The 26,458-nt window shown below is 43.6% G+C and overlaps 1 protein-coding gene across 2 annotated transcripts in view; it reads left to right on the forward strand.

The window, feature by feature from the left end:
* Positions 1-11,934: 11,934 nt before the first annotated feature.
* The window catches only part of ENTREP2 (endosomal transmembrane epsin interactor 2), a 492,553-nt gene continuing 478,029 nt past the window's right edge, over positions 11,935-26,458 (forward strand). For both annotated transcript variants that reach the window (XM_024232834.2, XM_054532478.1), the window contains exon 1: positions 11,935-12,153. In XM_024232834.2, the coding sequence (XP_024088602.2) occupies positions 11,935-12,153 (219 nt within the window). The remainder of the gene's footprint in view (positions 12,154-26,458) is intronic.

A 26,458-nucleotide genomic window follows, 5' to 3' on the forward strand; every position in this document is an offset into this window, starting at 1 on the left:
TATCCTTCTTAAGAATCTAATGATACTTAATCCCTACAAGAAAAGAATAGAAAAAGGATTTCTACACCCTTTCCAGGTTAGGAGACGACTATAATCAAATCTGAAACCTCCTAGAAAGTTGTGTTTGTTTAGACCCCACACTTACATCACTAAATCATTTCTGAAATGTCATTACTTGGTCTGTTTATTCTAAAGATATTGAAATAATGATATAATTAGAAGACTAAAACTAATAAAGGCATTACGATAATGACTACTGAATTATAGGTAGTAATTAGCCCATAAGAAATATGAGGTCTGGTGCAAGGTCTTATTCAACTTTACATGGCTTAGGGTAATGTCTTGTATATTATTTCACTCAATAGATATTTATAGAATAGATGGCTTAAAAGAGGGAGCATTTTAAATACTTTCTTAATTTTAAGACATCTATATACAAATATTTACTATAGCTTTTATTCTAATAAGGTGTTATTCTGTGCACTGTGGGAAATTCAAATAAATACCCATTGTGAAGTCTCTTCTCAGTTATTATACCATATTTGAGGAAACAGCCTAACCACTTTTGCCTTATGCTGACCTAGAAGATGACTGCCAGGTACCAAGCCACCTTTGCTGAATATCTGTACTCTGCTCTTAGTCTACCAATGGTGTTAGATCTCACCTTTCCTCCTATTTTGGTTCAGTCTTGCATTTGAAGTTCTAATATAACTTCGTCTTCTGGATGCAGACCCTGTGGGCCTAACTTTCCCTTTGGTCTTTTCCAGCATAATCTGTTCTGCTGCTATAGGCCAGGGAAAGCTAGACCTAACGAGAGTATGTTCAAATAGAAGTACTGACACAATAATAGAAAAATAACTGGCACTTAGTGTTTGCTACATGCCAGGTGCTGCTCTAAGAACTCTAGATAAATGAAATCATTTAATCCTCACAAGAAATTTATAAGATAGGTATTATTATTACCTTCATTAGGAAGTGGAGTTGGGGTTTTTACTAAGGCAGTGTGACACTAACATGGGTGCCCTAACCATTCTGCTGCCCTGACTTTTAGATGTGAGAGAAGACCTAAGGGAGGGATAGAATTTGCAAAGGTGATGAAGAAAGTCATTCTCAGCAAGAGTGACCCATTACTGTCCAGAAGCTTAGAAACCAAAGGCCAGGCTAGGCGTGGTGGCTCATGCCTTTAATCCCTGCACTTTGGGAGGCTGAGATGGGCCAACTGCCTGAGCTCAGGAGTTTAGAGACCAGCCTCGGCAACATGGGAAAACCCCGTCTCTCCTAAAAACAGAAAAAATTGGCCGGGCACTGTGGCTCACGCCTGTAATCCCAGCACTTTGGGAGGCTGAGACAGGAGGATCACGAGGTCAGGAGATTGAGACCATCCTGACTAACATGGTGAAACTCCATCTCTACTAAAAATACAAAAAATTAGCTGGGCGTGGTGGTGGACACCTGTAGGCCCAGCTACTCAGGAGGCTGAGGCAGGAGAATAGCGTGAACCTGGAAGGTGGACCTTGCAGTGGGCCGAGATCGCGCCACTGCACTCCAGCCTGGGCGACAAAGCGAGACTCCGTCTCAAAAAAAAAAAAAAAAAATTAGCTGGGCGTGGTGGCAGGCACCTGTAGTCTCAGCTACTCTGGAGGCTGAGGCAGGAGAATCACTTGAATCCAGGAGGTGGAGATTGCAGTGAGCTGAGATCGCGCCACTGCACTCCAGCCTGGGGGACAGAGCGAGACTCCATCTCAAAAAAAAAAAAAAAAAAAGAAACCAAAGGCCAGTATTTTGCTGGAGTAGAGGATTAGAGAAACATGTTGGAAAGAGTGAAGAAAGAAACGGGTTTTGCTGAATGGTCCAGGTTACCACTGAACATATAGCTTGCTTGCATGAAAAAAGCCAACACGCCATAAGAATTACGTCTCAGCAATTTGCTGCTGCTGCTCTTGCTGTTGCTATAAAAACGTGGGGCCAATCACATAATCGACACCAAAAATGAGTGCATCCTAATGCTTATTTCTCTAAGCGACTTTCCATTTATCCATAGGCAAAGTGTTTTACTTTTGCTTCTTAATAAAAAAAAGTGAAGGAGTTCTGGTTGAAGGTGACTCATACTTTAGAGCCAAATGATAAATTTTACTCCATTATTTTCTGTTCAGTTGATGGATGAGAATTATCAAATCCCATGAGGCTTGACTCATAATTTTCATAGTTTTTCCCTAAAGGCAAAACATCTCTTTCACGTATAAGTTTGTTTGAGTCTGAGCATATGAATAACTGCTTATTCTAATGAAACCATTAGAATGCATAGGTTTCTAATAACCTGATTTAATAGTGCTAGTTGAGTTAACTGGAACTCACTTCTTAGCCTTATTACCCTCCTTCAATAATTAAGTCATTTACTTCTCAGGGGTTTTTCACAAAATTCTAGTCAATATTGTCCCAGAAGTGTTAAAAACTTCAATTTTAACATAGTTTAAGATACAGAATTAGCTTGAATAAATAGTAATTGAATGCCACTATCTGCTAAGGACTGTGCTAAGTGCATTAGGATACTGCAAACGTGAATGATTCCTGTCTGTAAGGAACTTACTACTAACAGAATAAGGCTAGCATTCATAAACTGCATAACGTTTGAAAAAATACTTTTCTATATTCATGATCTAACTTAAATCTCATCACAAAACCTATGAAGTAATAAGTATTTCAAGGCCTGTCAAATTAGATTTCTTCTCTCCCTGCACTTAGTTGACCTTTAATTATTTTGGTAGCAATGAGACAGACATTTTAAACCTAAGGAACAAAGACAAGTCAAAATTCTATATGTGCCTGATTCTCCATCAGCGTCCAGGGAGTCCAGCTTGCTTCCAGCCCTCCAATGACAATTACCTGAACAAACATGCTCCAGGACACTGGTGCACACGTATCTGTTCTAGTCACTGCTGTCACTTCCTTTGGGTATATACCTAGGAGTGGAACTACTGGGTCATGTGGAAATACTACGTTTATTTTTGAGGAACAGCCAGACTGTTTTCCACGTTGGCTGCAGCATTTTACATTCATTCCAGCAACGTACAAGTGTTTTAATTTCTCCACATCCTCTTCAACACTTGTTATTTCTGTTTTTTTATTATAGCCATCCTCGTGGATTTGAGAATTTCATTCTGTTTTTTTCTTATTGTGGTAAAATATACATAATATAAAATTTACCATTTTAACAAATTTAAGTGTGCAATTCTGTGGCATTAAGCACATTCCCATAGTTGTGCAAGTAGCACCACCAACCATCTCCAGGAACTCTTCATCTTCCGCAATTGAAACTGTACCCACCAAACGCTAACTCCCCATTCCCACCACCCCTCTGCCCCTAGCAGCTACCACCCTGCTTTCTGTCACTATGAATTTGACTACTCTAGGTACTTCATAAGGTGGATCTGAACAATATTTATCCTTTTGTGACTGCCTTATTTCACTTAGCCTAATGTTCATGGTTTGTTCATGTTGTAGCATGTGTCAGAATTTCCTTCCTTATAAAGGCTAAATAAGATTCCAATGTATGTATAGACCACATTTTGTTTATCCATTCATCCAAGGATGGACACTTGGTTTGCTTCCACCTTTGGAATAATGATGCTATGAACATGGGTATTACGCCTGTAATCCCAGCACTTCAGGAGGCCAAGGCAGGTGGATTGCTTGAGCTCAGGAGTTTGAGACCAACCGGGGCAACATGGCAAAACCCCATCTCTACAAAAAATACAAAAATTAGTCAGGCACGGTGGTGCGCACCTGTAGTCCAAGCTACCTGAGAGGCTGAGGTGAGAGGATTGTCTGAGTCTGGGAGGTCCAGGCTGCAATGAGCCGTCTCTGTGCCACTGCACTCCAGCCTGGGTGACAGAGTAACACCCTGTCACACGCATTCTCTTTCTCTCTCTCTCACACACATACACACACACACACACACATACACACTTCTTTGAGTCCCTGCTTTCAATTCATTTGGGTATTTATCCAGAAGTAGAATTTGTTTGATTTTTTTGAGGGGTCATCATGCCATTTTCCACAGTGGCTGCACCATTTTTCATTCCCACCAGAAATGCACAAGGGTTCTAACTTCTCCATATCTTGACCAACACTTGCTCCTTTCTTTCTTTTTTTTAATAATATAGCTGGCCGGGTGTGGTGGCTCACGCCTGTAATCCCAGCACTTTGGGAGGCTGAGGCGGGCAGATCATGAGGTCAGGAGATCGAGACCATCCTGGCTAATATGGTGAAACCCCATCTCCATTAAAAATACAAAAAAATTTTAGACATGAAGTCCTTGCCCATGCCTATGTCCTGAATGGTATTGCCTAGGTTTTCTTCTAGGGTTTTTATGGTTTTAGGTCTAACATTTAAGTCTTTAATCCATCTTGAATTGATTTTTGTATAAGGTGTAAGGAAGGGATCCAGTTTCAGCTTTCTACATATGGCTAGCCAGTTTTCCCAGCACCATTTATTAAATAGGGAATCCTTTCCCCATTTCTTGTTTTTCTCAGGTTTGTCAAAGATCAGATGGTTGTAGATATGTGGCATTATTTCTGACGGCTCTGTTCTGTTCCATTGATCTATATCTCTGTTTTGGTACCAGTACCATGCTGTTTTGGTTACTGTAGCCTTGTAGTATAGTTTGAAGTCAGGTAGCAATGGCAACAAAAGCCAAAATTGACAAATGGGATCTAATTAAACTAAAGAGCTTCTGCACAGCAAAGGAAACTACCATCAGAGTGAACAGGCAACCTACAAAATGGGAGAAAATTTTCGCAACCTACTCATCTGACAAAGGGCTAATATCCAGAATCTACAATGAACTCCAACAAATTTACAAGAAAAAAACAAACAACCCCATCAAAAAGTGGGCGAAGGACATGAACAGACACTTCTCAAAACAAGACATTTATGCAGCCAAAAAACACATGAAAAAATGCTCACCATCACTGGCCATCAGAGAAATGCAAATCAAAACCACAATGAGATACCATCTCACACCAGTTAGAATGGCAATCATTAAAAAGTCAGGAAACAACAGGTGCTGGAGAGGATGTGGAGAAATAGGAACACTTTTACACTGTTGGTGGGACTGTAAACTAGTTCAACCCTTGTGGAAGTCAGTGTGGCGATTCCTCAGGGATCTAGAACTAGAAATTCCATTCGACCCAGCCATCCCATTACTGGGTATATACCCAAAGGACTATAAATCATGCTGCTATAAAGACACATGCACACGTATGTTTATTGCCGCATTATTCACAATAGCAAAGACTTGGAACCAACCCAAATGTCCAACAATGATAGACTGGATTAAGAAAATGTGGCACATATACACCATGGAATACTATGCAGCCATAAAAAATGATGAGTTCATGTCCTTTGTAGGGACATGGATGAAATTGGAAATCATCATTCTCAGTAAACTATCGCAAGAACAAAAAACCAAACACCGCATATTCTCACTCATAGGTGAGAATTGAACAATGAGAACACATGGACACAGGAAGGGGAACATCACACTTCGGGGACTGTTGTGGGTTGGGGGGAGGGGGGAGGGATAGCATTGGGAGATATACCTAAAGTATAATAATAATAATAATAATAATAATAATAATAATAATAATAAAAGAAAAAAAATTAAAAAAAAAATACAAAAAAATTAGCCGGGTGTGGTGGCAGGTGCCTGTGGTTCCAGCCACTCGGGAGGCTGAGGCAGGAGAATGGCGTGAACCCGGGAGGCGGAGCTTGCAGTGAGTCGAGATCGCGTCACTGCAGTCCAGCCTGGGTGACAGAGCGAGACTCCGTCTCAAAAACAAAAACAAAAAAGTTAATAATATAGCTATCCTGATGGGTGTGAAGTGGTATCACATTATGGTTTTAATTTGCATTTCCCCAATGATGAGTGATGAGTATCTTTTCAGGTGTTCACAGGACACTCGTTTATCTTCTTAGGAGAAATGTCTATTCAAGTCATTTTCCCACTTTTAAATTGGGTTCTTTATCATTTTGTTTTGAGTAGTTCTATTCATAATCTGAATACATGGCATATATCTCTGGTCAAGATAAATGCTTTGCATATATTTCTTTCCATGTTATAGTTTCTCTTTTCACTTTCTTGACAATGTGCTTTGATGTACAAAAGTGTTTAACTTTGATGAAGTATAATTTGTCTACTTTTTCTTTCATTGCTCATACTTTTGTTGTCATATCTAAGAATCTACAGCCAGAGCCAAGGTCACGAAGGTTTATGCCTATGTTTTCTTCTAAGACTTCCATAGTTTTTGCTCTTTTATTTAGGTCCATTTGAGTTAACTTTTGTTTATGATATGAGCTTGGGTTCCAACTTCTTTCTTTTTGTAAGTACAAGTCCAGTTGTCCCAGCACCATCCGTTGAAGAGACTATTCTTTCTCCCATTGAATGAACTTGGCACCCTTGTTAAAGATCAGTTGTCCTTAGATGTGTGGATTTATTTATGGACCCTCAATTATATTCCAATGGCCTAGATGTCTACTCTTATGCCAGTGCCATGCTGTTTAGATTACTATACCTTTGTGGTAAGTTTTGAAATCTAGAAGTATGAGTCTTTCAACTTTGTTCTTTTTCAAGACCCTTTGGCTATCTGGGGACCCTTGGAATTCCATATGATTTTGAAGATTGGCTTTGCCATTTCTGCAAAAAGGGCTGTTGGAGTTTGGATAGGGATTGCTTTGAATCTGTAGAGAATCTGGGGTGTTGTCATCTTAATATTGTCTTTCTATGCATGAATATAGCATGTCTTTTCATTCATTTAGGTCGTTAATTATTTGAGCAATGTTTTCAGTGTACAAATCTTTCACTTCCTTGGTGAAATTTATTCCCAGGTATTTCATTCTTTTAGATATTATTGTAATTGTCTTATTGTTTTCCTTTTCAGATTGTTCATTATTGGTGTATAGAAACACAACTAATTTCTATGTGTTGATCTTGTACCTGGTAACTTTGCTGAATTTGTTTATTAGTTCTAGTAGCTTTCTTGTGAATTCTTTGAGATTTTCTATATATCAAATCATGTCATCTGCAAATAGAGATATTTTTGCTTCTTCCTTTACAATTTGGATGTCCTTTATTTCCTTTTCTTGTCTAATTGTTCTGGCTGAACTTCCAATAAAATATTGAACAGTGGTGGTGAATGTGGACACTCACCGCATGTCAAATTCCTGATCTTGGGAAGAAGCTTTCAGTCTCTCACCATTGATTATGATGTTAGTGGTGGGTCTTTCATAAATGTCCTTTATCATGTTGAGGAAGTTAAGGGAAAGTGAGTTTTAAAAATGCTATTCATAGAAATAATTGGAGGCCTAGAATGATAATATCTTTCTTTAGAGAGAATTTTCTATTGCTTTTGCCAGCTCCTAGGGGCTTGTGCAATGCAGGATTGGGGTTTCTGGGCACCTGCAAAAAGAGGGAAGTTTGACTTATTTCCTGCTCCAGTGGTGCAGCCATATGGGGCTCTGTCACAAGGCAGAGGACTGGTTTACTGGGTCCCCACCTTTGGAGACTCCTGAACTCAAATTCATCTTTCTGATTCTGTGTGCAGCTGCCAGAGCTAGAAAGGTAGCCCACGTGCTGCACACACCTCTCCGCATTCCTTCTCCTATTGCATCTAGGTCTGGTGTTCTCTCATTATCTCTATAATCTTTGATACTTTTAAGGAGATACTTTAAAAAAATCCCCCTGGTTTCTAAGTTGTCTTTAGTAGGAGAAGTAGCTGGTCTGCCATTCCTAGAAGTAGAGTTTCTCCCCTATTACTCTTCCAGAGGCAGAAATTGTGAGATCCAAGCACAACTCTCTACTGCGTTAGAGAGGCTACCAAGGGTCTAGATTCTCTCTCATCCATTATGTATGGAAAGGTACAGGTCAAAAAGAGCAGGAATCTGAAACAAGCACGTGGTGACTGAGGCATTTGTAAGTGTTCCTCGTCTCCCCATGGTGCAAGCAGCCCTGAAACCTGTCTTTCAGCAAGAAGCTCAGCCACCTTGTCATGCTTTGCTTAAGAACAATGGTCTTGGCCGGGTGTGGTGGCTCACATCTGTAATCCCAGCACTTCGGGAGGCCAAGGCGGGTGGATCACGAAGTCAAGAGATCTAGACCATCCTAGCCAACATGGTGAAACCCTGTCTCTACTAAAAATACAAAAATTAGCTGGGCGTGGGGGCGCGTGCCTGTAGTCCCAGCTACTCAGAAGGCTGAGGCAGGAGAATTGCTTGAACCTGGGAGGCAGAGGTTGCAGTGAGCTGAGATCGTGCCACTGCACTCCAGCCTGATGACAGAGTGAGATTCTGTCTTAAAAACAAACAAACAAAGAAACAAAACCCAAAAGAACAATGGTTTTGTCTATTAGTCCCATCTGATCCAGGGAGAAGAAAAGCTGTAACTTGGCTCCAGGGGTCCCCAAGAATCTTCTGTAACACTAGGACATGTATGATTATAATGCTTTTTACAAGAGACAAACACTGAAGATCAAAGAGAGTCAATGAGTTGTCGTGATCAGTGCCAGGGAGGCTAAGCTCAGGCCAGCACCCTCTCTCCCTACCTTTCTCCTTCCCTTGTTTCTGTTCTTTTCCTCCCTTCCCTTTCATTCTTCTTTCCTTTCTTTCTTTATGATTCACTCCCATGAAATCAACTCACTTTAACTACTTTTATCTCCCTATTTATATCTCCAAATTACAAATGTTCATCAAGGTAACTTTGGCTGTTGCATTTAATACAACAGGATTAAAAAATTCTGTAAAACATAGTATGAACTAAAATTTTTTGGAGGCCATTGATTTGGACAGAGCTCCCGCCAACAGACCAAATTAGAATGGAGTCAGTCATGCTAAAGTCCTCATCCACCAAGCTGAAAATCAGTTGTTTAGCTGACTTTATGAGAAATCAGGAGAAGGAGAGGAAGAGGGGTGGGGGAAAAACAGACACAGAGAGAAAGAGAGAGAAAGAGGGAGAGAGAGAGAAAGAGAGAAGAGAGAGAGAGAGAGAGAGAAGAGAGAGAATAGACAAATATCCAAAAAGGCCAGTTTGAGCAGACATGATAAGGAAGTTCCCTGTTTTAACCATTATGGGGAAAGTAACTTTGAAACAACTAATCTGCTTTTTGTTCCTCATTTCTACTTTCTTCAATCTTTTTCTGTCTATACATACTCACTGCCCACATGGCCGAGTGGAGTTCTCTGAACCTCTTATGATTCTGAGGGCTGCCTTATTCATGAATTGTTCATTGTTTAAACTCTGTTAAATTTATTTGTCTAAAGTTTTCATTTTATCAATAGAACTGCTTTTTTATCGATAGAAATGCGAAGTAATTTTAGTTTCTAGATCAGTCTCTCCCTCTGGATGCAAACGAAATTTTACAGCAAAGGTAGATCCCTCTCCTAACCCACCTTCACCAAAATCTCCTGCTGTACTGCTTGGAGCTCTCTTTCCATACCTTTCATAAATAAATAAATAAAACAAATCAAATCACATATATTTTGGAAGCATCTCTCATTCATAAATGGGAGATCACTGGAGGTCACCAACTGGCTCCCCCCTCTATTTAATTCATCACTGACACCTCTGAAACATCTCCCAAACACACCCAATTCTCGACATATCCACTATCCCCACTTTAATCCAAAACACTATCACCTCTTGCCAGCTGACAGTAACAGCCTCTGAACACTCTTTCACTTGGGCACCCCTCAACCCATTTTTGGTATTGTGGTCAGAAAACTCTTTTCAAATCTCCTTATCATCTGATTCTTTTTTTTTGGCGGGGGGGGGGTGGATTGGTGGGGGGGGGGTGGATTGGTGGGGGGGGCACTGTGTAGTCTCCATAACACTGAACCCAGTGTGCCGCCAGTCTTCCCACTAGACGGAAAGTTCTCAGAGTACAGGGGGCTTGCAACTCATTCTTCGATCTTCAGTGCCTGGCACACAGTGGGTGTATACTATTTTTTGAATAGCATACAATGTCAATAAACTAATTCACTAATTTGTTAGGCTATTGTCTGTTTCTCTCTGAGTCCCTTAAAGGCAGGGATTTTTGTCTGTTTTGTTCACTGATGTACCCTAAGAACGTAAATAAAAAAGCCTTATGATTAGAGAGCTCTTTATGAACTTTTGTTGGACGAATGAATGAATGGATGAATGAATGAATGGGGGAGATGATCACAATGCGAACCTAACTTCCTGCCAGTCCAGGGTCATGCCTTGTATTGTTTCAAGCTCTTAAAAAAGTGCTGCACTGCAAACTTCTAGGCAGAAAATGTCTCCAGGAAATTGGAATTTGTACTGGAGTGCTTTAAACAATGCCGGCCAGAGGCTTAGTCCTGTTACAGATAAGAACTGGGGGAGAAGGCAGCGTTTGGCCACGGGCCAGCATTTTGAGATCAGCCACCCTATCTGTGGAATTCCCTACCCCCTGTTCATCCCTTGGCCATCTCGTTAAATTGGAAAATAAATCCCATCCCTGCTAAGGTGTTGGCTGATAAAGGCTTGAGCTATAGCCCCTTCAAGGGGAATTTGCATTTTAATAGAGGATCGTCAAGCCCCAAAGGAATCAATATCTCTAACGGTGAAATTTCAAGCACCAGCAACCGAGATATTTTGGGACTACACTCTCCAGCGTTTCTCATCCAACAGTAAGGTCTGCCAGAAAGCCACGGAAGAATGGTCTCACGAAATGACCGGCCGTTTCCCTTTATTACTCTGAACTTTGCCTTTTCACGTCTGGTCCCTTCAGACTCCATAACGCTGGTGATCTCTTAATCTGTCAATGCAGCCCTTTTCAACACAAGCAGAGTCTTAAAGTTGGCTCATCAACAGGGCCACAAAGGAATTATGGCAATCAAAACTTGCAGGTTTTCCCGGTATTCCAAGGGAGCCAGTACTTAGATATTTTAAACTCTATGTTGGCAAGAGGGAGTGGAGATGGTTTAATCGGTTATTAATGATATTACGCATTTAAATTCGTTTTGTGCAATTTTTTTTTAAGCCCAAACTTTTAACTTGTATCAAAAGCATGCAAACCAAAGGTGGGTAAGAGACATCGTGTGTGTCCTGGCAATGTTCTCGGAATGTCCTCCAGAGCTGAGTTCTCGGCGGATGGCTTGGGAGATTCTCGAACTGCAGAAAAGCAGCATCTTGGATCTTGGATTTCTGCATTCGAGAGGCTCCTGTCCGCCACACCTGCGGCCCAGCGCTCGGAATTTCCCTCCTGTCTGCTCCCAGCCCGTCTCCCCGTCCTCAGAGCTCCGCGCGCACATGCCGAGCCGTCCCCAAGCTCTGAGGGCTCGGCTGGCCCGCTGCCGCTCCCGGGCCCCTCCGCGCAGCCGACCCAGGGCTCCGCCGCGGAGGCTGATGCCCTTGCCCTTGATGCGCTACCGCCCCCGCTCTCCTTCCGCAGACCTGCAGCCGCCAGGGCGCCAGGCGTGAGCGCCGAGGCTGGGCCGCGAGGACCGCACCTGCGCCTTCCCCGCCCTTCTCCCGGTTCCCAGCTCCCGCTCCCGCCCCAGTTGGGGCCCAGCGCACGGCGGCGGGGCTCGTGCCCGGTACGGCAGCAGCGGCGGCGGCTCGCGCCCGCGCTCGGGCCGGGGAGCGCGCGGGGCGGGCGGGGGAGGGCGCAGCGCGGCGCGGCGCGGCCGGCGGGCGGGCGGCGCGGCGGCGGCGGCGGCATGGGCGCGGGCACCGGCGGGGGCTGCGGGCGCCCGGCTCCCCGCCTGGCCCGGCCCGCTCCCGGCGCGCGGCTGCCGCAGCCGCCGCAGCCCCCGCAGCCGGCTGGCAGGCCGTCCCTGCACCCGGCGCAACTTGCCTCGGACCCTCTGTGAGGAGAGGCGGCGGCGGCGCGCGCCGGGCCGGGCGGGAGCGGGCGAGGCGTGCGGGCGCCCGGCGCGATGCCTCCGGCCGGCGGCCCCCGAACGCCGCGTCCCGCCGCGCTGCCCCGCAGCCTGTCCCGCCTGCGCGAGTGCCCGGGCCGCTCCCGCATCGTGCTGGCGCTCGGGGCCACGCAGATGGCGCTCGGATGCCTCATCGTGGCAGTCAGCTTCGCCGCGCTGGCGCTCACCACCTCGGCCCGCGTCCGCCACTCCTGCCCCTTCTGGGCAGGCTTCTCGGTGAGTGTCCGCGACCAGGCGGGGACGGGCTCCGGGGACTGCGCGGGCCGGGGGCGCTAGGCGCTGCGGCCGCCGGGACGCCACCGCGGGCGGCAAGTTCCGGGCGCCAGCGCCGGGGCCGAGTAGCTGCAGCGCGGGGCGCAGTTCGAAACTCCGAGCAGAATAACTCCAGGGCCCGGCTCGCCGCTCTCGGAGCATCGCGTTCCCGCTCCTATTGCGCTGATTCCCGGAGTTACTTTTCTTGGAGGAAACAGCAGCCAGGCGCCCGCCGTCCTCCGAGCCCGCAGCGGCCGGAGGGAGCGCCGGGGACACGACCTCGCCAGCCGAGCGGCCGCGGCGAGGCGAGGAGGTGGGATCCGAATCGGAGCGGAGCAGCATGTGGGCGCGCCTCTCGCCTTCGCGGCGGCCCTGGCCGGGGGGGAGGGGCGCGTCCCGTCGGGTTTTGGGTCAGCCCGGATATCGGGGACCGGCCGGGCGGCCCCTGTGACCACTCGCTGACTTGGCTTCGGGGACTTCTGGTTTCCCGCGTCCGTCCGGAACGGCGTGGTTTGTGGGTGATGGGACTGGGCAGGCGACCCGCATCCGGCGTCCTGGGGCACGGGGCAGGTAAGGGGGGGCGGCGTGCTTTCTGAGCTCCAGACCTTAAGGATGACCGATTTTCAGACTCTTAACCACCAAATCAGAGAGGCCAGTGGTGAACAAATCTCCATAGAAGAAAGACATCTCTATTAAAGTGACTGTCCCCAAGAGTTAATTTTTGGCGTTTTATAGCATTTTGATGAAAATTGGTTTTTTTCCTATATTAACAAAGAATGGACGTTATGGGAATGGGAGAGATATATATGCAGAGCAGATATTTATGAAGAGAGGCACTTGTTCTGAGAACTCTTGACATCTGTAACTGCATTTGGTGGATCGTGCTGAAATACATCGCATAGGCTTGTAAACTCAGTATGTTTTACTTCCATCTACAGAAATCCAAACCAATCCTTTGTAACTAATGTTTGCTATTTGTTCTTGAGTTTTAAAATTTGAAAAATTCGTCCAGCTTTGCTTATTTGTTTATTTCATAATGGCCTTTGTTCTTTAAGTTCATTGCATGGCCTTTACCGTAAGATCTGAGCAAAATTGCCTCTGGAACACCTCGATCGATACAGGTGTGGTTGTTCATCCTAATGGGAGTATTCATTTTCAAAGCGTATTTCAGATCAAGGGTGAGCCTTGGAGAGCTGAATAGGAACAACAGACTGTGTGGTCATAGCTGGGAGTATTCAAAGAAAAGAGAGGAGATTGGAGGCAAGCACACAGAAGCCATGATTTAAATGCCCCTCTCTATATAGTTTTCACACATCTGTTGCTCAGTTTTTACCATTATTTAATATGCATTGTTTTCATGTCTGTCTAGTGGGCACTGAGGTTTAAGTCTGCTGGAACCAGCCTACAGGTGGCAGACTGGTGAATTAGCTCCACTTCCTGGCTCTTCCCTGAGCCCACCCTTCCTGGTTTAGCCTTGGGTTCCCAAGGGTGTGGAGAGAGAACTGTGTTTTAATAATAAACCTAAAGGGGAAAACATTAATTGGACACAGTAGAAAAGCTTATTTATCTGAAAAATGCACATCCCCTACATTTTAGTTTAAAGAGTTAAATAAATGTGTAGAACAGTTAATTCAGTTTGCGTTTGCAGTATTATTCTCTTCAACAGCTCTAACCTATTCTTTTTTTTTTTTTTTTTTTTTTGCCTTAAGAGGCAGGATCTCGCTGTTTTGCCCAGGCTGGAGTGCAGTGACACTATCATAGCTCACGGCAGCCTGGAACTCCTGGGCTGAAGCGATCCTCCTGCCTCTGCCTTGCAAGTAGCTAGGACTACAGGTGCATACCACCATGCCTGGCTAATACTAAAAACATTTTTTTTTAAGAGATGAGATCTCGTTATGTTGCCCAGGCTGGATTCAAACTCAAACTCCTTATCTCAAGGGATACTCCTGCCTCAGCCTCACAAAGCGCTGAGATTACAAGTTTGAGCCACTGTGCCGGGCCTATAACCTGTTAGTTCTAACTTCCTATGATTCTGAGTAATTCCACACAGTTCTCCTATGTATGGACATTCCTCTAGGCTCTGGGGATCAACAATGAACACAGCACACTCTGCTTACATTTTAGAGATTATAAGATGACTTCTGTCCTGGGTACTCCATCTCCCACCCTCCTGTCTGTTTTTTCATGGGCTTCTTTTCTGTCTTCAAACTTACTTTGCTGCAAGCACCTTGAAAGTTCTTTCAGTACGATACAGTGTATACCATTTTTCACCTGTTGTCTACAACCCTTTGCAGAAACGATGACTGGTTCCTGCTGTGTTGAGACAGGTTTGCATGTTAACATGGTTGTGAGTGGGGAACACTGACCCTTTGCCGTATATATGCCTGCCCTCTGAGATTGGTGCAACTGCCTTGCCAAGGTTGTTCTTCATGTAAGAATGGCAGCTGGGATGGCTGGGCTGGCTTCATACAGAAATCCACACTGTGGGGTTTAGGGCTGCCCTCTGGTTTTTCTAAATCTTCTAAAATGAGACCTATGTGCTCTTTAGCAACATATGGCTTTCTAGGCCCTCTCTCTGGTTTGCACATGGTGAAAACCCATTGTAGAAACAACTCTCCTGGATTTAAGAAACAAAATTATTAGCTAAGACAGACAGCCCATGCTTAGTGAGCACTTACTTATTGTGTGTGTAATAGCCTGTTATTCTGGTGGCCTCTGCCTACTGGTGCTGCTCAGGGTTTTGTGTGGTTCCCTCTCCCTGAGTTTGGACTAGGCCTTTGATTTGCCTTAGCCGGTGGAACACAGCAGAACTGAGCCTGACTCTGTTCCAAGCCGAAGCCTCAAGAAATGTTGGTGCTTCTGCTGAGTAAACTAAGGGGAAGAGGGATGAGTGACTTACCCAAGGTCACTCAGCTATGAAGTAGCTTTGAACTTAGTTGCTCTGACTTTTTAGAGGCCAAACTCCTGCTAACCATTAGGCAGAAGGGGATGAAATAAAGCATGCTGGTAAAGGGGTCCACTTTAGCAAGGAGGCTCTCTCTTAGGAAAAGCATAAAACATGCCTGGAAAGGTGAAGATACAAGAGAAATTTAAGGAGCCATTCCACTGGGCCAAGTTGAAGAAGTTTAAGGTTGAAAGGGGAGGACTCGGCAAGGTTGGAGACAGGAGTGGGTGGCAGGCCTGGCCGGAGGTCTGTGATGAATACAGAGCTGTGCAGTTTCCATTGTTTGAGGACCCCCTGCAGGTGGTTTTCCTGTGCCGGGTTGTGCCAGCCAGTGAGTCAGCAGGTGGATCAGTTCCCTTGTGGGTAGACGTCCTGCCCATTTTGAGAGGTAATGAGCTGTGTTCATAGTTTAGAAGACTAAGAGAGCTGGATGGAGGTCTTGAATAGTTATCCTTTAATAGAGTAGTTTGTCATTTTTCTTGGAGATTTTATTAATGCCCAGAACTCAGGGGCAAACAGCTACATTGTGAGTTATCCGCTTTACCAGTTACATATGTTGGTAACGACATAGCCATTGGGAGCTGACTCTGTGTGTGTGTGTGTGTGTGTGTGTGTGTGTGTGTGTGTATTTTTCCTTTAAGCAATTCCACTGGATTTTTTTCATACTCTGAAATTAATATATAAAAAGTAAAAATAACTGAAAATAAAAAAGTGGCTGGGCGCGGTGGCTCACGTCTGTAATCCGAACACTTTGGGAGACTGAGGCGGGCGGACCACTGGAAGTCAGGAGTTGGAGACCAGCCTGGCCAACATGGCGAAACCCTGTCTCTACTAAAAATACAAAAAATAGCCAAGTGTGATGGTGGGCGCCTGTAATCCCAGGTACTTGGGAGGCTGAGGCAGGAGAATTGCTTGAGCCCAGGAGGTGGAGGTTGCAGTGAGCCAAGATCACTCCATTGCACTCCAGCCTGGGGGACAAGAGTGAAACTCCATCTCAAAAAAAATAGGCCGGGTGCGGTGGGTCACGCCTGTAATCCCAGCACTTTGGAAGGCCGAGGCAGGTGGATCACAAGGTCAGGAGATCGAGACCATCCTGGCCAACACGGTGAAACCCCGTCTCTACTAAAAAAAAAAATACCAAAAAGTTAGCTGGGCGTGGCGGCAGGTGCTTGTAGTCCCAGCTACTTGGGAGGCTGTGGCAGGAGAATAGTGTGAACCCAGGAGGCGGAGCTTGCAGTGAGTGAGATCGCGCCACTGCACTCCAGCCTGGGCGACAGAGTGAGACTCTGTCTCAAAAAAAAAAAAAAAAAAAAAAATATATACACACACACACACACACACACACACACACACACACAATGTATAGCTTTTGCCTACCCCAATTCTCTACCCATAGACCACCAACATTACCAGTGTTGTTTAATGCAATCCTTGCATGCTTCCCTTTACAATGATAAAATGTATTAGAATTTGTATATATATGTATGGAAAATGTTTCTTTTCTTTCTTTCTTTTTTGAGACAGAGCCTCGCTCTATCGCCCAGGCTGGAGTGCAGTGGCGCGATCTCGGCTTACTGCAAACTCCGCCTCCCAGGTTCACACCATTCTCCTGCCTCAGCCTCCCGAGTAGCTGGGACTACAGGCGCCTGCCACCACACCCTGCTAATTTTTTTGTATTTTTAGTAGAGATGGGGTTTCCCCGTGTTAGCCAGGATGGTCTCGATCTCCTGACCTTGTGATCCGCCTGCCTCGGCCTCCCAAAGTGCTGAGATTACAGGCGTGAGCCACTGCACCCGGCCGGAAAATGTTTCTTTTCTTTTTAAAAACAATTTACAAAAATGACATTATACCACCCATATTACTCTGTAACTTCTTTTAAAAATTTAATGTATAATGAATATTCCCAGCCATAACTCACTATTATTATTTTTTAAAACATTATTTTTAATGGCTGTGGAGTAGTCGAATTATTACAAGTTATTCAGTTATTCTCCTGCTGGGAATAATCTCTACCAGTTCTATGTCTCTACAAACCATGCTGCTTATCCAGCCTGAGATGCCACTGCTTTTTTTTTTTTGAGGATAGATTCCCCAAAGTGGAATTGCTAGTCGATGAGTATTCAAATTGGGAGTTTTGTTAGCTATTTCTGGATTAATTTTCACAAAAGAATGTAGGCACATCCACCCACAGAAGCCTACAGTGTGTGCCCCTTTTCCTGTCCTCTTGCAGCGTGGGATATTAGCAATGCTGAGCATTTTTATTAATTTGATAGAAGCAGAAAGATATTTCGTTGGATCTGAATTTCCATGGATCCTTTATTATGTGTTGCAAATATTTTCTCATTTTGCTTAATTTTTGGTGTCTTGCCAGATAGAAAATTTTAAAACTTTTAATATAGTGCATCAATTTTGGGAGTACTGACAGTTTTATCATATTAAATCTTCCAATTCAGAAACAGAGTATGTCTCTTCATTTCTTTGTTCCTTGTTTTATGCCCTTCAGAACATGTTTTATGGGGATGTATTCATGGTGGCAAAGTAGTTTTTCAGTCTCCCCTGAACTCCTCCTGGAAGCTAAACCAATCAGCAAGACAGCCATAGATAAAGCTCAAAGAGGATATGTCAACAAAAGTGAAGGGGACTTTCTCCCTACCCCATTATTCCCAGGACTGGGTGGGTGTGGCCAAACCACCAGCATCAGAAGTACCTGGAGAAGAGCTGCAGCGACCTCAGGGGAGTGATGGGAAATGAAAGGAACTGTTGACAGGTGGTGGAACCCAAAAACTACCATGAGCTGCTCACCCTTTAAAGTAGGATGGAAGTCTGGCGGGCAGACCTGAGAGCAACTGGCAAAACTGGAAAGGGGCTCCCAGGCTTCTGGCAACAGGTGAGAGCAACCAACTGTGTGTGGACCTGGGAGAATCAGCGTCGATGTGGTGGCAGAGGCCTTGGAGAATCTTAGAAACGTACAGTGAGTCCTCCCTTCTAGAAGGACAGCACCTCACCTTGAGCAGAAATTACTGGAAACATACACCAAGCTAAACAGAAGACAGGTGACAAGAGAAAATAAGTTCAGATGGTGGAGGTATGGAAGGGGACCCCCAAGGAAAAAGATCTCAAAAACTGCTTTAACAGTGAAAGATAACGTCAAAAGCTGAGAGCATATAGCCTTGGAAAAGAAAGACTTCGAAGTTCTAGAGCTGGAGCAAAGGACTAGAGGCAAGAGATCTTTCTGAGCTTTACAAAGTTTCTGGACTTGATGCTGGAAAACAAGTGGGTACCTGGAGAATTCCTATTTTGAGTCTTTCACAGATCAGTAGAGCCAAATGGGAAAGGCATCCTAGTCCATCCCTTCATGAGGAACTTTCCTGATCTATTGGGAACTTCCTCCTAATAGATCAGGAAAATCCACCTCATTTAATCATGGACAACAAAAAAGGAATACCATCCAACCTCATGCAACATTTATTCAGTAAAACATGATGAAAATGAACATAATGGTACTACTGAAAATGAGAGCACACCAGAAAAATTATAAATTAGTATTTCAATATAAGCTAAAAGAAAATAAAGTTTCATAAGAGTAGTATGAATCAGAAACTTTACTTATTTATTTATTTATTTATTTATTTATTTTTATTTTTGAGACAGAGTCTCACTGTGTTGCTCAGGCTGGAGTGCAATGAAGCAATCTTGGCTCACTACATCCTCAGCCTCCCGGGTTCAAGCAATTCTCCTGCCTCAGCCTCAGCCTCCTGAGTAGCTGGGATTACAGGTTCTTTCCACCACACCCAGCTAATTTTTGTATTTTTAGTAGAGACGTGGTTTTGCCATGTTAGCCAGGCCGGTCTTCAACTGCTGACCTCAGGTGGTCCACCAACCTCGGCCTCCCAAAGTGCTGGGATTATAGGCATGAGCCACTGCTCCCATCCTGAATCAGAAATTGTAAAAACTACAAAAGGTGTGGCTAGATGACCGGAAATTATGAAAGGAGAACAGAGAGATGTCAGAAAAGAGTTTGGAAAAATGAGTTTCAAAAATGAAGACTAAATTAGGAGGAACATGGGAGCAAATAGATATTCTTAGGAAGCACAGAAATAAAAATAGAGGGTGAAAAGGAGAAAAATAATAAAAAAAGAAGGGGACATAGTGAATTAAAGGAATGTAGGACACAGGCAAAGCAGGTCCAATATATGTATAATTAGTGTCCAGGGACAGAAAAACAAAGCAATAGAATAGCATAAATATTTAGAACTATAATGCAAGAAAACCTTCCTAAAATAAAAGAAGATTTGAAAGGTTACATTGTGTAACTGGGAAAAATCAATGCAGAATAGTCAGCATTGACATGTTTCCCTGTAAAATAATGGATTTTAAAGATAAGGAAAAAAACCTGACAGGGCGTGGTGGCTCACACCTGTAATCTCAGCACTTTGGGAGGCTGATGCGGGTGGATTACATGAGCCAGGAGTTGAAGACCAGCCTGGACAACATGGCAAAACCCCATTTCTACTGAAAATACAAAAAATTAGCTGGACATGGTGGCATACAGCTGTAGTTCCAGCTACTCGGGAGGCTGAGGTGGGAGGATCACCTGAGTCTGGGAGGTTGAGGCTACAGTGAGCTTCGATTGCACCACTGCACTCCAGTCTGGGTGACAGCGAGAGACCCTATCTCAAAAACAAAAACAAAAACAAAACAAAACAAGAAACACCAAAAAAACCCAACAACAAAACACACACACAGAACCCTCCCTTGGGCATCAGGTAAAAAGTCCTAGTCATTTGAAGATATGGTACACTGGGATGCTCATAGCCAAATTCTATGCTAAAAAACAATGAAACTCTATCTTAATATTGTTTTCTGGAAATTTTTTGAAATAATTTCTAACTTATAGAAAAGTTACAGAACAGAACCAAGAATTCCTGTGTCTCTTCTCTTAAATTCCCGAATTGTAAACATTTTATTGCATTTACCCCACGGCTTGAGCTTGTGCACATTCTCTTTCTCAAAGTAAATTTCTCAATTATCATTAGTCTTTTTCTCAGTGTTTTGGGAGAAAGCTGTGGACGTGATGTTGCTTCACCCCTAAAAAAACTCAGTGTATATTCTCACCACTCATGGATGCTCTTTATGTACTCATCATAAACCTCTCCGAATTAGGAAATTAACATTGGAAGGACATTGTTATCCAATCTGTAGACTCCATTCCAATTTCATCACCTGCCCAAATAGTGTTTCTTTTTCCTCTCTGGCCCAGGGTCCTACCCAGAAACATGAGCATTTCTCGTGTGTCTTCACTGTCCTCAGCCTTCCTCTCTGTTTCACGTTTTCCACAGTTTTGAAGGGCACAGGTCTTGCATTCTGTAGGATGACCCTGAACCTGGATCCATCTGACTTATCCTCATGGCCAGACTCAGCTCATGTATTCTTGGCAGGACAGTCCCAAAGATGATGCCATGCTTTTCTCAGTGCATCGCATCAGGAGGCGTTGATGTCAGCCCTTCCCACCATTGGTGATATTCACCTTGATCACCTAACATTACTGCTGTCTGCCAGGTGTTATCATTTTAAATTCACTATTTCCCCTTTGATTATAATTTGTGTGAGGAAGTCTCAGATTATGCCAATATCCTGTTTCTGGTCAAACCTCTATCTTTCAACTTCACATCTGTTGATGATTGCCACCCGAACCAGCCTCCTCTACGATGGTTGCCAAGTCATAATTTTCTATTTCCATTCCTTCTACATTTATTTATTTGTTTATTTTATTTTTATTATTATAATTTTGAGATGGAGTCTCACTCTGTTGCCCAGGCTGGAGTGCAGTGGTGTGATCTCGGCTCACTGCAAGCTCCGCCTGCTGGGTTCACGCCATTCTCCTGCCTCAGCCTCCCGAGTAGCTGGGACTACAGGCGCCCGCCACCATGCCCAGCTAATTCTTTTGTGTTTTTAGTAGAAATGGGGTTTCACCATGTTAGCCAGGATGGTCTCGATCTCCTGACCTCGTGATCGGCCCTCCTCGGCCTCCCAAAGTGCTGGGATTACAGGCGTGAGCCACCGCACCCGGCCCATTCCTTCTACATTTATTAATTGTTATTCTACTGTAGGAAGAGCTTTTCCATTCTCCTATGTATGTATGTATATATGTATGGATTTATGAATTCATTTTAGAACATGGGGATGCAGATATCTCTTCATTCATACTGGTTTCATTTCCTTTGGATATATACCCAAAGGTGGAATTGCTACATGGGATAGTTCTATTTTTAAGTTTTAAAGGAGCTTTCGTACTGTTTTCCATAATGGCTGTACTAACTTACCTTCTCACCAGCAGAGAAATTGTTCCCCTTTATCCATATCTTTGCCAACACTTGCTGTCTTTTGTCTTTGTGAGAATAGCCATTCTAACAGGTGTGAGATGATATCTCATTGTGGTTTAGATTTGCATTTCCCTGATGATTAGTGATGTTGAGCATTTTTTCATATACCTGTTTGCCATTCGTATGTCTTCTTTTAAAAAATGTGTGTTCATGAACTCCAACCACTCTCTCCTGTGTGTCTCCATTCTTCTAGTGATTACACTTTCCTCTTTAACAATCCGTTTAAATCTGTGTTTTCTGTTAGTACACCAGACTAAATGACACTGTGATCACAATCCCCCTTGCTCAAGCCGAGTGGTTTCTTTATACTTTCACCCCCCACTCCCTTGTCATCTTCTACTCTGTAGCCCCACAGGAAGAATCCCTGGCCTGGTTCATTTAAAAATAATTCTTCAAAAGAAAACGGACCTTGAACATTATACCGGGGTCGACATAATTTGAGTGTGTGAAAGAGATTTTTTTTTTCCTTTGTATTTAACCTTTTTATTTGGGGGAATTTCAAACTGGAATTTTGAAAAGGTCAAAAGTACTGTATCTGATAGTTTTATTGAAGAGTAAAGAAATTATAAAACCTAGGATGGTTTCTTCAGACTCTGTTGTTTCCACGTTTGATAGTGAGTTTAAACCACATGGTTTTTTTTTTTTTTTTTTTTTTTTTGTCATCACAGAGCTCTTCTCAGGATGACAGTTACGGAAGGAAGGATCTTGACAGACAGCAAAGGCTAGAACATGGCTTCCTTTCAGTCCCTAGAACCTCACCCTCCTTGGTTCCCCATAGGCAGGTGCTGCTGGAGAATCGCCTGATGAGGGGAGGGGGTCCTCTCAGGGCCTTTGAGAAGCCTACTCTGCCTTTGTGGCAGAGGTGGGATATGCAGTGGTTTCTCTGAGCTTTTCTGGAGCTCTGGCTATATGCCTGCCTGTGTGTTGGCCAGGTGCAGCCCAAGTGAGGTTCCCAGGCCCACTGTCCCCTGGCGTCCCTGAGCTTCAGGCCTACTTGAATTCTATTCCTGCATTTAGGAATTTTAAATTTTTTTCCCCAGTTTTTTTTTTTTTTTTTTTTGAGACAGAGTTTTACTCTGTCACCCCAGCTGGAGTGCAATGGTGTGGTCTCTGCTCACTGCAACCTCTGCCTCCTGGGTTCAAGCGATTTTCCTGTCTCAGCCTCCCAAGTAGCTGGGTGCCATCATGCTTGGTTAATTTTTGTATTTTTGTAGAAATGGGGTTTCACCATGTTGGCCAGGCTGGTCTCAAATTCCTGACCTTGTGATCCGCCTGCCTCGGCCTCCCAAAATGCTGGGATTACAGGTGTGAGCCACCGTGCCCAGCCTTTCCTCAGTTTTATTGAGGTATGATGATTGACAAAAAATTTGTCATCCTTAAGGTATACAGTATGGTCTTTTGATGTAAGTATACCTGTGTAATGATTCCCACAATCAAGCTGATTAACATATCCATCATTTGACATAGTTACCTCTATGTGTGTGTGTGAACATTTACAGTCTACTCCCTTAACAGACTTCAAGTATACAAGACAGTATTATTAACTGTACTTGACAGGCTGTGTATTAGAACCCCAGTACAGATTCATCTTTTAACTGAAAATGTGCACACTTTGACCAACGTGTCCCCATTTTTGTTATCATGTTTTGGAATTATAGTTTCAATTTATAAGCTTGGACTGTTCTTATCTCCACTTCCAACTGCTGATAAAAGTGTCGTGATTTACCTGAAAGACATGGTACAGTGAGATGGAGGGTAATGTAGGCAGCCCATAGGAATGGAGGATGTTAAAACACTGGCATTTGTGGGGGATGAAGGGGTGTTGGTGAGTCTAGTATTTAGGGCATAATAAATGTAAAGAAACTACTTCTTTTACATCCTAGCTACTAGAGCCTATGACATAATTATTATGTAAACATTCAAGTTATTTGTTCTAAAATAAATCCTTAAAGTTTAAGCTCATTCTTTTGCAGAGAAAACAGAGAACATGTGGGACTTCACGAAAAAGCAAATTTTTATTTGAAAAGTAAACCTCGAAGTTAACTAATTATAAGAGATGTGCTGGCTTCTCATCTGTAATGAGAAATTATAGATAATGGCTTTGATAGTGAATAGGGATAGTGATTTTGAAAGACATTTTTGGAACCCTCAGCAGAATTTGAAAGGATTACGATAATGATACCTATTTAACATGTTAATAAGCAACTTAGCCACAATGAGCATATCCTCATCAGTCTCTTGATTTTTTAAAAAAAACACATCTTTTTTCAATTATACCCGAGTTCTTTTCTACCATTTGCAAAGGGATACTATGTTTTTCTGATTTCTGACCCAGTGTCAGAAAAAAGCAGAGGAACATAGCATCTGCTTTGCACCTGCCAATTCATTAAATCCAGCATTGGTGACACCCAGGTCCCCTCTCTGGGCCTGCCCCTGTCTTTGGTGCCTTGAGAGGGTATGAGACACCCCAGAGCGGACTCTTCCAGAAGAGAAAGTAACATCTAAGAAATGTGAGCAGGTTAACAGGGCTGTGAGTCTGTCATAACATAGTCAATAGCTGCTCCTCAAGATTGGCTTTCTCTTTGGAAAAAAGAGAATGTGTTTAAAAAGTATACATATAATTGTATATACATTTCATGATACTTTGTTTCTTTATTGCCATATCATCAATAACAACAACAATAAAAAAAAAAGAAGAAAACAAAAACCTTTGAAACCCCCTGAGCAAGGCACCTTCCCAGTGACTTCAAAAGTTCTACCTATGCTTGCTCCCAGTGGCCCACATGCATGCCTCTTGGTGAGTGGGGTGAGGTCTGAGAGAGTTTAAGGAGGTAGACAAGCACTGTGTCTGTCTGGAGAAAGAGCCCTGCTGTGACATGCTCCCCTGGTACTGAAAGCACATTTTATATATATATATATATATATATATATATATATATATATGATGTGTGGATGTGGGCAGAGCATGTCAGCTGGCGGCCTCACCTTTGGATGCTTGGGCTGAGCATAGGTGAGCTACCTCTCCTGCCGTATCTTGGGCTAATATGAAGAGTGTCTGCTGTGGGGCATGACTTCTCAGTTTGAAAGCAGAAGAGGCCGATGGCTCATTTCTTTGGGGAGTGCAGCATTCTTTTTCTTCTGCCTGAGAATGTATACTAGTGCTGTATGTGTGTGTCTGTGTGTGTGTGTGTATATATAGTAATGTATATTATATATAATGTATATTATATATTATATAATGTACTTTACATATCTGTTATCTTTTTCATATATAACTAATTTTTCTTTTCATATATTACTGATTGTTTTCATATATTACTATTAGCATCATCATCACCATCATAAAACATACATATACGTATTAAAATATGTATGTATGTATCTGTGCATAAAACCATATATATGTGTGTGCTTTATGATGGTGATGATGATGATGATGATGACAGCAATATATGTTCATGGAAATAAACAGTCAGACAGTATGGAAAAGTACAGAATGAAAGGCAAAACCTACTCCTCAGCTCCTGCCCTCCCTATTCCTCAGAGTTAAATATTTCAACCCTCTGTTGTTACTTCTTTGGTGGCAACCACACCATTGTCTTCATAACTGACATCACTGAAGAAGCATCTAATGCTAATCTGGTTCATCTTCTTTTGCTGGTAACCTAACCTGCTTTTCTGGAAGCTGCTAGGGTCTACTCTTTGTTCTTGGTTTTCTGATATTTTCAGAACTTAGTGATGGGTCTTAGCTACTCAATGTGTCCTTTCTTTAATGCTGAAAATTTTGTACCTTGAGTATTTCCTCAACTCTCGTTTCTCTTTTATGGAACTCCTGTTAGTTAGGTGTCTGACTTTTTTGTTGTTGTTGTTGTTTTTTGAGACAGAGTCTCACTCTGTCACCAGGCTGGAGTGCAGTGGCACAATCTCTCTCGGCTTACTGAAACCTCTGCCTCCTGGGTTCAAGCGATTCCCCTGCCTCAGCCTCCTGAGTAGCTGGGACTACAGGTGCCCACCACCATGCCTGGCTAATTTTTTGTATTTTAGTAGAGATGGAGTTTCACCATGTTGGCCAGGACAGTCTTGATCTCCTGACCTCAGGCCTCCCAAAGTGCTGGGATTACAGGCGCGAGCCACTGTGCCTGGCCAGGTGTCTGACTTTCTGTGTTGATCTTCCAGGTGTCTTAACTTCTCTGTCACAGTTTCCACTGCTGTGCTTTTTGCTTTATAATCCAGGAGATTTCTTTAATTCCATCTTCTGGACCACCTATTAAATTTTAATTTTTATTTATTTACTTTCAGTTGTATAGATTTATGGGGTAGAAGTATAATTTTGTTACATGCACAGATCGTATAGTGGTGAAGTCAGGGCTTTTAGGGTATCTGTCATCCAACTACTGAACATTGTACCCATTAAGGACATCAGTGACACAGGGTTGGACAGTTGGAAGGACTCTGAGACTCCCCAGGGTATACTTGGGTAAGGCTTTCTTTTTTTTAAGAGTCGGGGTCTCGCTGTGTCACCCAGGCTGGAGTGCAGTGGTGTGATCACATTTCACTATAGCTTCAGACTTCTAGGCTCAAGCGATCTTCCCGAGTAGCTGGGACTACAGGCACTCAGGAGCATGCCCAGCTAATTTTTAATTTTTTTGTAGAGATGGGTTTTTTCTGTGTTGACCAGGCTGGTCTCAAACTCCTGGCCTCAAGCACCCCTCCCACCTCGGCCCCCCAAAGTGTTGGGATTACAGGCATGAGCCACTTTGCCTGACCCTAAGGCTTTCAGAAAGGGAAATGATGCAGGGCAGGAGGAGGAACGTCACACAGGCCAATACCAGAGAGGTCCAGCCCACCCATGTGCTGCTCCCAGAGGCCTTTCTCTGTCACACAGGATGCACTTTGTCTTCAGATTGTGAATCGTTATCATACTGGTGAGACTCTTGGCCTT

The sequence above is a fragment of the Pongo abelii genome, chromosome 16, assembly GCF_028885655.2.
Source record: "Pongo abelii isolate AG06213 chromosome 16, NHGRI_mPonAbe1-v2.0_pri, whole genome shotgun sequence".
NCBI classification, from domain to species: Eukaryota; Metazoa; Chordata; class Mammalia; order Primates; family Hominidae; genus Pongo; species Pongo abelii.